Below are 13,544 nucleotides of genomic sequence, written 5' to 3' on the forward strand. Positions count from 1 at the left end.
GACTGACAGTCACAGAACGCTGTTGATGCTGTGGGGGGGAGGGGAGGGTGGCCTTCGCGGGTGGACACTGCTGACAGTCACAGAATCCTGTTGATGCCGTGGGGCGGGATGGCCTTCACGTGTGGACACTGCTGACTGACAGTCACAGAACCCTGTTGATGCCGTGGGGGAGGGGTGACCTTCGCCGTGTGGACACTGATGCTTTACATTTTATCAGTGGCTTCCGAGTGCAAATGCTCTTTCACCAGGACAATGACAGAAAAGGAACACTGAGAATGGTGGCTTTACCACAAGAAAAAGGCCTTCCAATTGCATCTTAATAAATAATTGAGACCTTTTCGTCAGCCCTTATTACGTTCTAAGTTAGGGCACTAGTGGAAAAGGAAATACGCTGTGTGAGTATGCTGACCCCAAGATAGATGGACGCCGTGACCTGCTCACAACACCACAGCCTTCCACTTTGTAATGGGACTGGGAACTAAAAATTCCCACAGCGAAGCTACTTTAAAGTGAAGATTCAGTAGTGTGATGACGTGGGTGCCATACTCATTCTCTTTTAAAAAGAATGCCCAAACCCAGTTTTAACAAAGTATCTTAGGACTTTTACTGCTTCCCTCATAAAGCCAGTTCTTTAGCTAGTGACGCAGCATCTGACATGGAGCAGGAAACTGGGGTGCGTGATGCTTTTCCACCATAACCTGCAGTACGTCAAAGCAGACCTGCTCACTGCTGGCCTTTGGTGCTTCGCATTCATTTACAAACTGCTGAGAGTAGCTGGTAACTTGTCAGAACAGCATACTATCTGGGAGTTCTGGAGGGGTCATCTTACGGCTGCTCTTGAGTCAGCCCTTAACCTGTGACGGCTCACTCCTCAATGATGCCTCCCATCCTACTTAGACCACAGGATTGTCTCATGACAACAGGGAGCACACATAGCTTTTTTTTTTTGTTTTGATTTTTACATTTTGAAGCACTGAATTAGTTTTTTATTATTCTCATTTCTGTTAGAAGATAGCATGCAAAGCTCCTGAGACTCTGCCACTACCCATGTTAGTCAGCGCAGTGAGGAGCAGTGGGGGGAAGGCAGGGGCACTGCTGAAAGAACACTGGTTAGTTCACCTTAAATAATGACACCCTCATGTCTCGGTGACATTGTGAGGAAACTTCTCTGCTCTGTTGTCTACGTTAACACAATTACATGAGGTCTGCAGGCCAGCAAACTCCACTGAAGGAAGCAGCACAAACGGAAATTCTAATAATCTTTCCAATCAGGAAAATCTGAACGTTAAAAGGCAGGCAGCTAGGAAGGAGGCTATTTTTATTTTGTGTTTTGCTAACTGTCAAAAGCCATTTCAGCTTGTGCTGTAACCAAGCACTCAGTGACTCCAATAAGGAATACAAAGGGCACATGACATCGTGCTCTGGTGTCTAGCCAACCTAAAGAGGAGCAGACTTAAAGCCTCTCAAAAGAGTCCTCTCGTTCTTGTAAGGGCATGTCAGCTGAAAGCACCGAGCTTCCTTAATTGAGATTTCATGGCACCGTCATGAGGGAGAACAGTGCTGTAGTCAGAAACATGAGCCGACCAGCCACGGGGGTTGAATGTCAGTGGTCAATGGCCAGCTAGCCAGACAGAAAAGTAACGGGAGGTAAAATTGATTTCAAAGCTAAATTTAATTTAATCCCAGACAAAAATTGGTCATTTTAAACACATAAGCTACTAAATAATCAATGAGACACTTTCCACTCCCTTTTTGTCTTCAGAGGACATTCTGATTTGGATTAACCACACTTCAAGGGTTTAGTAGTAGTCATGCTAGTAGTCATGGAGTAGTGGTTCCTACGACGGACAGTGCAGATCCAAATGATCTCCTGACCTAAACCATTAAGATCTTTGCACTCTGGTGTCATATCAGGTCTCATACCGCCTCAAAAGGGCGGGCTGTGTTCTAAAATGCACTTGAAGGGCATATCCTGACTAGCTTCTCACAAAGGCATGTGCAAGTACAAGTTTTGGTATTTTTGTAAGTTGAGCAATAGAATTTATTTATATGGAAAAAGTTATGTATGCTACTTTTTATCCATCAATCTCATAACTTTAGACTTGATGCCAGAATTAAGAAAGCTATGTCCCACATACCAATATGGCTGGCAAAAATGGGGGTGGGACTGGAAGCATGGTTAGTGCCAGGGAATGCATGGGAGAAGGAGGTGGTGGCAGAATAGGTATTGTCTGTTTACACGCAATTTCAGCCAGTGTCCTGTGTAAGCAAACAGGCAAAGTGACTTGGTAAACAGAGCTGGAGTGAGAATGGAGGGTGAGATCAGTCCACCGGTGTCGATTAGGGAAATAAAGGGGCTGCGAGGAAACAGAACTGCGATGAAAATGCCCCTGTCCTTGGCCCACACTGGCCTAAGGCCAGGTCAGTGTATGCGCTGCTGCTGGGTGCTGGGGGCAGGGGGCTGTGTCAGGCACTGGACTTCCTACCTACACCGCACTCCAGCTTCCTGCTTATTTTTGCTTTCAAAGTCTGAGGAGGAGAGAGGAGGTGGAGAGGCAGGCCAAGTTACAAAGATCATATGATGTTTTCTGTAATCTTATATCTCAGGCTTGATTGCTAAATATACTTCCATTCTAGATTAAAGAAATTCATATCACTAACTTAAATCAGCCAGCCATGGCCCACATTTCTTTATGATATTCCTTTACTTTAATGAAGTTTGGCTAAGAAATGGACCTGACAATTACACTTTGAAGTCTTGAATCCTGCAGGTTATTCTACAGAGGAAAAAAGCAAACAGAACCAAACCAGACTTCATACCTGGAGATCGGTCCTTTCCATCCCTGCACACTGGGGAAACCACAGGGCAAAAGGCACTGAGTTAGCTCTACAGGGCAGGGCTTACATGGTCCAGGTGATTTCCTAGCTTTGAAAACCCCCTACATAAGGACTAGACACATCTAACACAAACATGATCTGACATCATTGAGAGTGTTACTCCGTCCATACTCGGTAAGAGCATTCTAAGCACCAATCTCAACATCTTTCGAATCCTAGCTGGGATGAGGATCCTCAAGTTTCACAGCAATGGTTTTCCACTTTTGACAGTAGCGTCTACACCCTACACCAAGCTCAGGAAGAGTACGTGGCATGACCAACCTTAGTCATCACTTTGGAAAGTGCTTTGGCACGGGCCACTGTTGCTAACCACCATCCTGGTGCAGGGGCTTCACATCTGCTCTCCTAGGGATGAGAAAAGGAAGTGTCTAGTGTCCACGCCTCGGCCATGCCACCTCCAGTCCTAGCCTCAACTCTCTCGGGCAGGAGAAACTGCAGAGAGGATGCTAAGAAGTGCTCTGGCAGACACTGTAACACAGTGGACAGAGCAAAGGCCTTGAGTTCTGGAAAATGAAGTTCCTAGTCTCACTTTATTTTCAAGCTGAAGAGAGCACACATGGGTGAGTGTATGATAAACTGCAGTCATCCGCTTAGAAATGTTTTGGGCATTTCTGTGTCCTTGCATTTTCCACTGGTCAGTGAGGTTAACATGCCACCTGAGCTCCTTGGAATAAAGACACAGTAAGCAAAGTCCAGAGACTTGGGAGGACTAAGTCTCTCTCCCTACAACGAATGGCCGTTTCCTCCAGAGCACTTCAACTCCATGACCAGCCCACTGTCACTTCCGTTCCCTGGGACAGGCTCCCTGAACAGACTGCTTCTTTTCCTCGGGGCATACACTTCAACACATAGCTTTTGCCACAATTTCTCCTTTTATTTCTGAGATAAATTATACACCTGTTTCTCCCACTACAGTATGAGTTTTCCAAAAGCAGAAACTGTCTCACTTGCCTCCTAGCTCAGTGCTCTGCCCATGGAGCTGCTGAGTACTGAACCTAAGTCCACTTAGCTGTATGGCATCTTATTTTTTCTTATTTTACCAAAAATAAGAAAAAGTAAATAGAGAGATGAAGCTTAAGCCTGATGAGTAATACAGCACAGCAAACATGAAAGACACATGAAGGAGTGGTTTCGTCTGCGTTCTTGCCCTGGAACGCCTACGCTGACCTCTGTACAGATGTCACTGTAATTAGTGAGAGCAAATGTTAGAAAGCACACAGGCAGACAATGTAAAACCGCTGCACGTCATGCAAAAAGTCAACACGACTACGCTCAAATTTACTTTTGCTTCAACTTCAATAGCAAAATAGGTTCTATCAAAGCCAACACAAGACATCCTAGCTCTGTTCTGTACAGGCAAGCGTAAGAGCCACCTTCAGCTTGAGCCAGGCACCTGCTGGGTGCTTCTTGGTCAATGTCTGTCTTCTTTGAGACATAGTTTAAATCAAGTAGGGCATTTCAGAATTAATGTTTATGTGTTTACTTATTTAGTAGCTTCTAAACTATGTATAAAATATGTAGATACCCCTGGGATTAAAAAGAGAATTGATTTATGTGAATTAATAGGGTACTTTATAAAATTGATTATCTATAAATAAGCCAAGTATCCAGATTACACTGTATTATCTTGGTCGTTTCCTCGTGCAGGTTGAATGAACCAACTAGAGTAACTGTTAACTGCAGGAAATGCCTATCACCACAATAGGAAATGTAACTACTTGAGTGATCTACTGAGCTAAAACACAACATGTTCCACTCAGGGCCTTGCTAACAATTTCCCTTCTGGCTTCCCCCAGACAGATCTACGGATCTTATTCTAATGTACTTATACCATCCGGCTTCATTAGCTATAGCAGACCCACTCGGAAGCTGTCAGACACATACAACTTATTTTTATATATATTCTTTTTTAGGAGAGGAGGGTGCTGGGGACTGAACCCTTTCCCCAGCTACCAGATCTTATTCTTATATATTCACATAGAGCGTGTAATTCTGCTCTAGTAACAGTTTCATGACTATTACTAATTCCTTCTGGGAAAGAACTTGTATAAAATGTTATGGAGAATGCAATTTGAAAACAGGCCAAATGCTGGGAAAGGACAGAAATGTAGGAGTAGCCAACAGTCATCAAAGTTCTACAATACTTTGTAGACAGTGAAGCTACTTTTAAGCAGCTTCTACACATGACCACTGTTATCCACCACAGAGTGTCAAAAAACAGCCCTATCTGCTCTAATTCTGTCGAGCCATAGTCATCCATTTCTCATTCAGCTAAGCCTCTGGCTACAAATGTAACCTCTGCTGTCCCTGTGAGCCCCTTCCCTTCCCACCACCAGTCTCTGGCTGTTCTTCTCCACCTGTTATTTCTCTTAATGGATGAATAGCAGCCTTTATGGTTATGTGAAAAATGAAATAAACAGAAAAGATGTACCTTTACATGGTGGCTGTCACCAACACAAAGAAACACTCACTCAAGATGACTTACAGGAGACAGTGGCTTAATAATGACTGGAAAATAAGGCAACCCATCCAAGCCTGCAGGAATCAGCTCTAGTAACTCCTCCAGAAGAGGTAGTTGTTGATTAGCATATCTTCATTTAATTATCTACAAACTAGTTATTTTGGAAAGGAAGGTGGTGTGAAGCAAGAGGGGAGGGCTGGTTGTTTTTGGAACCCCTAATTAGTAAAAGTGCCTCCTTTAAAAAAAAAAAAAGTTCTTTATCTGAGCTATTTCTTTTCACTTCTTCCTGAAGAGTATATGGCATTTTAGAATCCTTGGTTTCAGCAGCAACTCAAAAAGCAATACTGCTAACTTGCACATCGAAAAGGAAAGGAGAAAAAGCGCACCATGGTTTCAAACAAAACCCAAAACAGACTGAAACAAAAATACAAGAAGCAGCAAAATCACTGGCCCTAACTCAAAGCATTCTTTTAAAGGCAGGGGTTAGTCAGTTAATAACAGAGCCACCTCTAGCTCCTGCTCAGCACTGAGGGTTGACTGACTCACTGACACACACCCAGAAGCGGCACCTGAGTCTTGCTGCTGCCGGTCTCCCTGCTCAGTAGACATGGATTCCAGAGTTGCTGTTCTACGGTGACTCTCAGTGAGAGAGACAAAGGACTAGAACATTCTTAGAAACCAAGCAGAAAATGGATGGGAATACAATACCTGGAAAGTTTATCAAGCATGTTGACAAGTTTCATGGCTTCATATTCTTTTTGTTCTTCTGTCATTTCATCTATAGGGTTTGGCATGGGTTCCTCTAAATGACCAGTGATAAGATTAATGCTACAAAAAGAAAAAAAAGTTATGCTGTATGTTTTAGAATTATGCTCTTTCTATACTTTTCTGGTCCAAATTTTAAGTTATATAAGAAAGAGTATAATAGCCAAAAATTGGCAATAATTTCAATAATAATTTTATTATATAGAATTGCTATAGGAATGTTTATTATTATTATTATTGTTGTTGTTTTGCTTTGGAAAATTAGTTTTTTTTTTTTTAATTAAAACTGACTTGCCAACTATTTTTTTAAAGCATGGCTGCTTTTAAAAATATAAAATTTGATTGGTGCCGTTGGATAAATATCCTTGGATGCACATCTTATTAATCGTAAGGGGACAAATACTTTCAGAAGTGGAACGAGAAAATCCATTTTGTGATACAGCATAAAACAAACATGTCCAAAAAAAGAAGAAAAAACAAAAATTGGAAAAATGATGACAGAGAGGCTGCAATCTGGAAATGAACGCATGCCGGTTTATAATCTCAGGAAATTAGTCCATTAGTGAGACCACAGAGTGATGAGAATCCAAAACAGTAAAAGATGAAGTAGACGAGTAATTTTAATTCAATTTGATCTAACTTAGGAAGAAAATGCAAGCTAGCCTACCAAGAGACAAACAACAACATCTTAGCTTTCTGGAAAGAGATCTAGAACAATGCTCACAACAATGGATTTCTTATACCAGCTTTGTATAAAGTTCTAACACCAAACAAATTATACTCGTAAATAAAAAGGCCACATTTCTTTCTTTTTTACTAAGAAGGGAAAATAAAACAGCTGTTTCAGTGTCTAGTGTCTAAACATCAATACCTTAAAGCAGTATTCTTGAGAAGATACAGACACAGTTAGTGTCTTGTACCAGCCAAGTACAGGTTATTTTAATGACCAAAATGCAGACAGCACGGCTGGCATTGCTAACAAATGGCTTCCTGAGGTCTTCCAGATAAAGGACCAATGCTCTCAGGGATGGTCTGGGATAGCAAACCAATACAAACTGTGAGGCGTCGGAGGCTTGGGTAAACTGAAGAAAAAGCGCCACACGAGCCAGCGAAAGGCAGTGTAACTGACTGGCTCCTCTGGTTGTCGTAAGGGCGAGCTCACGGGTCACTGTCACTACTACCAGACTTCCTTTTTGCTATACTCCTCAGAGGCTACAGACCACAACAGATCCATGATCTGTGTTGCTGTCCTCAGACAGGGTCTGTGACTACAGCTGCGCCTCAAAAACCTGCTCAGCAGGGTCTAATGCTGTGTGCCTAAGAAACTTACCAAGGTTTGAAGGGGGCTGGGCAGCAGCTCAGGGGTAGAGCCTTTGCTGAAAAACTAGGTGTGAGGTCATGCATTAAATCCCTAGCACGTCCCTCCCTCATCCCCTAAAAAGGCAAATGAACAAATCAAGAAAACCCCGTGTTCCCATCAGCAAACTATGTACAAGTCAGAAAGCCGCGGAATTCCTCAGGGACAAAGGAAATGGAGCAGGCAGAAGACACTGGGACCTAGAGCCCGTCTGCTGGCTCTACCCCTTGTTTCTAGGTATCCTCTGTGGTTCTTCGGGGACTCTGGGATGTCCTGAAAACATGCAGACTGGTCACTTATTCCTAGTCTTGAATCACTCGGGGAAACACTCTAAAGACAGAGCTGGCCTGGCTTGGGTCGACGTGTGAAGTTCCCCGTGTGATATTAATACACTGGGCTCACTCAGTGCCCGATCAGATATTGCCCTGTAGTTTCCTTTTTAAAGGTGTCCACAAAAGAGAAAGGGTCTCTAGCTAGAGTCTGCCCTCACAGAACTGCTAAACGGGTCACTATATTTCCGAAGCTTAAGAACAAAGAGAACTGAACAAGGTTTCAGAAGGGAGTCTGGAAATGCAGTGTCCCCATTGCTATTTCCTAACAGCTGGCCTTATAGGTGAATAAAAGTAATTATTACAGCTAAAACTCAAGCCCAGGAGTCGGGCATTCCGGGAGAGCGCAGGCGCAGGCCACTATACTCCTGTCATTGAGAACAGGCTCCTCACACTGACAGGTGTGATCTGAAGAACCATACCTGCACACATCAGAAAACAATGGCAGTAGCACAAGCAATTATGCACCTCAGAAAAGAGTCAGGGACACACAGGTGAGCCCTGTGGTGTTGCGGATTCCTAGGTTGAGCAGAACACAGAACAGTTCTTTTCTTGGTACCCACTCCCCAAGACAAGGTTTCTCTGTAGCCCTGGTTGTCCTGGAACTCACAGGGATCCACCTGCCTCTGCCTCCTGAGTGCTGGGACTAAGGGTGTGTATTGGTGGGATGCCAGAATGATTCAAGACTTGCTTTGAGGCTAGCTCCCAAGCGACAAGGTCCTCTGCTGTCTAAGCACGAAGGCAGCATTTTCATTCTCAAAGAGCGAGGCCCCTCCTTGACCCATGGAGAAAACACAATGCCCCAGTAACCCCAGGGACTCAGGATTCATTTTTCCTTTTAAACAGACATCTTTTTTCTTCCTTATGGTACTCAGGGGAATGTAAACGAAACCACATAAAACACAAGCCGGGACAATGAACGGTGCCACTCCTCCATGAGAAAAATGTCAACGTGTCGTGGCAGATGGGACTCTGTCCCCTCCAGCCAGTCTCATACAGCTTCCCACCCATGAGAAGAGAAAACAAGACACCATGACAATAGCAAAGCTGTATATTTTGGAATGAACGCATACCTAGCACTGTTAGCCCCTATAGCCCAACACTCAGCTTGATAGGTTCTAAGATCCCAACATGGTGAAATTCTGAGGTTATTCTTCCTTGGTGTGAAGACCGAGTCTTCACTGCTTTAAGGACACTGTGGTGGACCTTTGGGTGGTTGTCTTTATTTACCCTGTCTTCCCCTCTTCCACCCTTCCAGGCCTGTGAGTAGCTCTATCTTCCAACTAGGTGACAAGTATCTGAACTCCTATGTATACTAACCATGATATTTTTTTAAAATAAGACCATTATAAGAACTGATGAGTTATGATCTGACAACAGGAGGATTATGGCAAAAAAAAAAAAAAAGGTATGAGCAAAAGAGCATGTGTATAAAAGTTGAACTACGTTTCAATTCTTTTAACTGTTTCTGGTCAATATCAGTAACATAAAATACTTAAAATTTTATTAGTGCATAAAGACAGATTTTTTTTTAAAGTCCTGTTCCCTTATAGAACTTACCTTCTAACAAAAAAAGAAGAAAAAAAAAAAAACAACAGACCTAAGGAATAGGGTAGCTTATGGTGTGCTGAAGGTAGGAGGTGCTGTTAAAAAAACAAAACAAAACAAAAAACAGCGCAAAGAAGAATGAGTGGAAGGGGAACTTAAGTGATCTCAGGCTCTACTGAGGACTAAGCAGCTGGACAGAGGAGACTCAAGCCGGACCCGGAGGTGGGGAGGGAAGAGAAACAGCAGTCATCGGGAGGATGTGGCCCCACAGTGAGGACTTTGGTCTCGGTCACCAGGCAGTTCTGAGCAATTGCGAATGGAGTCAACGAGGTCAGTGGGAGCTGCTTTACAGCAGCAGAACTGGGCTGGGCCTTGGTGCTGGAGCCCCAGCTCTCCAGCTAAGAAGCCCGGTTTCTGTCACTAGTGCCAGCCAAGGGGAAAAGGATTTCAGAAAGAGCCAAAGTTTGAGCTTGGTGACAGTTAAAAGCAAAAGACCCAACTAAATTCTGAGTGTTATCAAGATGGAGCCGTGACTGACAGATGTGTGTCAGCATGTACTGGAGGATGCTGAGTCAAGTGCACGCCTGCACTCTCAGGGACACTGATTTCTGTTTCGGAATTATTAAAGTAGCCATGTCAAGGAGCTATGAACAGGGAAGCTGCATGAACGACAAGTTCGTCTCTGACTAGTGGAATGGAGTGGTAGGTGGAATACAGGAGCAGCTAAACCACAAGTCCCCACGTTTTATCCTTTAGTAGTTACTACTGAAAACAGACAAGCACCCTCCGGAGAAGTAACACATACTGTGTTCATATAGCATATCATGAACCCCGTGGCTTCAGTAAGAATATTTTATATAAAATGGTCCACCTGTGGTATAAAATATGCAGTTCCTCAGAAAACTGAACACACAAACACAGGTGATACAGACTCAAAAGAAAGGAAAGCAGGGACCTGACGAGATACCAGGGCACACAAGCTCAGCACTGGCAGCCACTGGTGAGAAAAGGTGCACCGGGTCTCATAACTGCCCATGGGTAAACACAACGTTTATACAGTAAAATGGAGAACCTTCCAGTCTTAATTTGGGAGGATATTCTGATACACACTACAATATGGGTGAGCCCTAATGACAGACTAAGTGAAACTGACCAATCACAAAGGACAATATATGATTCCACAAATATGAGGCTTCTCGATATATAGATAGGAAGAGGCGAGGACAGAGAGGGCACAGGACGGAAGATGCAAAGTTCTGGAGATAAACGGGAACAACAGTACACTACACAGCTATAATCGCGGCATTCTCAAGGCTGTGGTCAGCCTGGGCTATGCAGGGAAGCCTGTTGCAGAGAAGAGGAGGATGGGGCTTTCTCTGAAGCAGCTGTGTTGAACACACCTATAATCACTTGGGAAGCTGAGGCAGGAGGATGGCGAGTTCAATGTCAGCTTGAGTACTGAGACGATTCCATTTTGAAAATGCAGGTACAACAAAGGCTGATGAGTGTGTGGAGGGGGCGTGAGTGTGGCAGAAGCATTAATGATTTTGCTTTCATCCAGGGTCTTTTATGATGAGATCTTAGATGTATTCACTGGATGCTTACAGTCAAAACCCTGCGTTCCTGAATTAGTTAAATCCTAGTATGTACAAACACAGTCCTGATTAGGCAAAGAAAAAAAAATCTGCAAGTCCTGATCTGTGGTTCCTTCACTTTAAGAAATATTAAACCATATAATTTCTACAATAACAAGACAATTATTACCAGACCAGAGTGGCAGAGGGGAAGAAGACCCAGGCACTGGCCCGACACCTGAGGTCAGCGTACTCGGAACTATCCCGAGTGCTGGGCACAGCTCTGAGGCTCTGCACTCACAGGTCAATCACCCGGGGCTCCTCCCCCCGGAAGACACCTCTGGATGCCTGTGCACCTAGCCTGAAAGTAAGCCAAACACATTAAACCTCTGTCTTCCCACTAACGTTTAGAATGACAAACCACACCAGTTATCAAGGGGCTCCATGCTCAGAGACATAAAAGGAAACAGTATAAAATTAAAATTGAGCTGGGTGTGGTGACACAGGCCCAGTAATTGGGAGGCAGAAGCAGGTCGATCTCTGAGTTCTAGACCAGCCAGAGCTCCATAGTAAGACGCTATCTAAAACAAAACAAATGAAGAGGAGCTTAGACAGCTGGTGTCCTTTTGATGAAGGACTTCTCTGAACACTGGACAAGGCTAGATGTCCATGCGGTGTGTAATAAAAGACTTCTCTGAACACTGAACAAGCCTCACTGGCAGATGTCCATGTGGTGTGTAACTGGGTTCTATGACTAATTGCAGAAAACCATTTCCAGTTCATTAAATACATTTATTTTGACACAATAAAAAGACTGCTGTAAAATTAACTGTGTCTCAAAGTCTGGACAGAAGCTCCACATCATTCTTGGTTTTAGATTCCAATAAAGGATTACAGGTTACCTTGGTGCATTAATCAGAACCCACTTACGTTCCTGACAACGGGATGAGATGTGATCACTGCTGTGGGTAAATCACAAGAGCAGCGGAGCGGGGTCCTGGGGAAGACTGGCAATCAGGGGACAGTAAAATGAGCAACCCCTTCTGAACTTCCTAAGTTTGCTCAGACTACTACAAAGTGGGTCACCCCAGAGTGACAAAGGGTTGCTTGTGACAAGTGTTTTATTCACTGTCACTTCCCCAGGGACCCTGGAGGAAGATTTTAAAGTAACGCTAAAGATTCCACCAGGTGTTCCTCTCCAGAGGGCAGACTTGAAAGCAAACCGAACACTAGTCTATTTGAAGGGTGCATGACATACTTGAAAAACTCCTATTTACGCTTATAATGAGCAACATTTCAAAGATCAGTTTACACTGGAAATGACTGGCCCAGTCTGAGCTGAGAAGGATTTCATTAAGGCTGCAAAGCCTAAGCACAGTTTGTCTCAAACAGGTGCTTTCTGAGGTCTGACATTTCCTGCACTGTGGGGAGGCCTGGTGTTCCTCCTTCTCTGAGCTCCTTGTTAAGGTAGCATTCTGCACTTCCTAGTTACTATGGCCATTATACAGGTCATCTCTTGGGTGGAATAAAGCACACAAACGGAAATGCAGACACCAGTCACCCATGACCTTGGCTGACTGTCCACAGGCCCTGAAATTTGAGAAACGGCCAATGTCATCTCCATCTTCGTTTACAACCACAGGACTCTTACGTGGTGGCTGTAGCGTGTGCTGTAGTGTCAGCTCCTGGGAAAGCTGGCGTGAAAGGATCTGCTTGAGTCTATGACTTTGAGATCAGCCTGGGCAACACAGTAAGCACCCGCCCCCACCCACAAACACACCACCACCAAGAGGGGGCTTTTCCCACTAGTATATCATGACAAAATGATGCGGAAATGTACTTTACGAGAAAAATTAAAAGCAACAGCTTGGAAAACTAATTCGGAGCGTTGACTTCTTCCTCTTTTGTTCTCAAATACTTGAGACGTTTAACCCACAGCACCTAAGCGACAACAGTCTATAAAGTCACTACTAAGAGCCACCACCAGCCTTTGTTTCGCAGGTGACCTGTGAGACCCCGCTGAAGCTTGGAGGATTAGGGTGCTAAAAATAACACCATGCACTCAAACCTGACTTGTCAAGAAACAGGTCACACTGTTCCTGCCTGATGAGAGACTGGCCATTTTTTCCACTTTATGGCAATTTAATATTATGTTGTCAACAGAACACAATCTATACTTGATTTTAGATTGTGATTTTCTATTCTTGGTTACCTACTTCATGACCCATATCATTCTACAGAAGACGACCAGTAGAAAACAGAAGGCCAGTCCCACTAACAATATCCAAAATGAAGGTGCCTTATAGCAACCAGTCATGGAACCCAGGAAAAATTCTTCTCAAATGACTGCTAGTAAGTGGGGATTTAGGATGAGCATTGGAGAGGACCAGGAGGAAGAAGGAAGAAAGGAGAGAGGAGGCAGTTTGAGAAAAGAGTGTCTTTAACGGCACATGCTGGCTTGTCCTCCAGGGCACGGAGACACCTGTGACTACAGTTCTGCACAGAGCCCGCCTCTTCCTTTTCTCGCTGCAATACTTTTTGACTTGTAAGAATTTTTATGCAAGGGTACTAAGAATGACTGAAGCGTCAAATAACCAACTTTAATACTTGAT

The 13,544-nt window shown here is 43.9% G+C and overlaps 1 protein-coding gene across 6 annotated transcripts in view; it reads right to left on the bottom strand.

Moving 5' to 3' along the window:
* Ric8b (RIC8 guanine nucleotide exchange factor B) overlaps positions 1-13,544 on the bottom strand; it is a 94,642-nt gene that overhangs the window by 9,718 nt on the left and 71,380 nt on the right. For 3 of the 6 annotated variants that reach the window (XR_009056340.1, XR_009056341.1, XM_057757649.1), the window contains exon 9: positions 6,068-6,187. The exons of 2 other annotated variants lie outside the window; for them this stretch is intronic. Coding sequence is in view for 2 of the 4 variants with exons in the window: in XM_057757649.1 (XP_057613632.1) it covers positions 6,068-6,187 (120 nt within the window). In the remaining 2 variants the exon portion in view is untranslated. Of the gene's footprint in view, positions 1-3,159; positions 3,244-6,067; positions 6,188-13,544 lie in introns of all 6 variants that reach the window. One more of the 6 variants, XM_057757650.1, reaches the window with a different exon arrangement.

Source organism: Chionomys nivalis, chromosome 25 (genome assembly GCF_950005125.1).
Source record: "Chionomys nivalis chromosome 25, mChiNiv1.1, whole genome shotgun sequence".
Lineage (NCBI taxonomy): Eukaryota > Metazoa > Chordata > Mammalia > Rodentia > Cricetidae > Chionomys > Chionomys nivalis.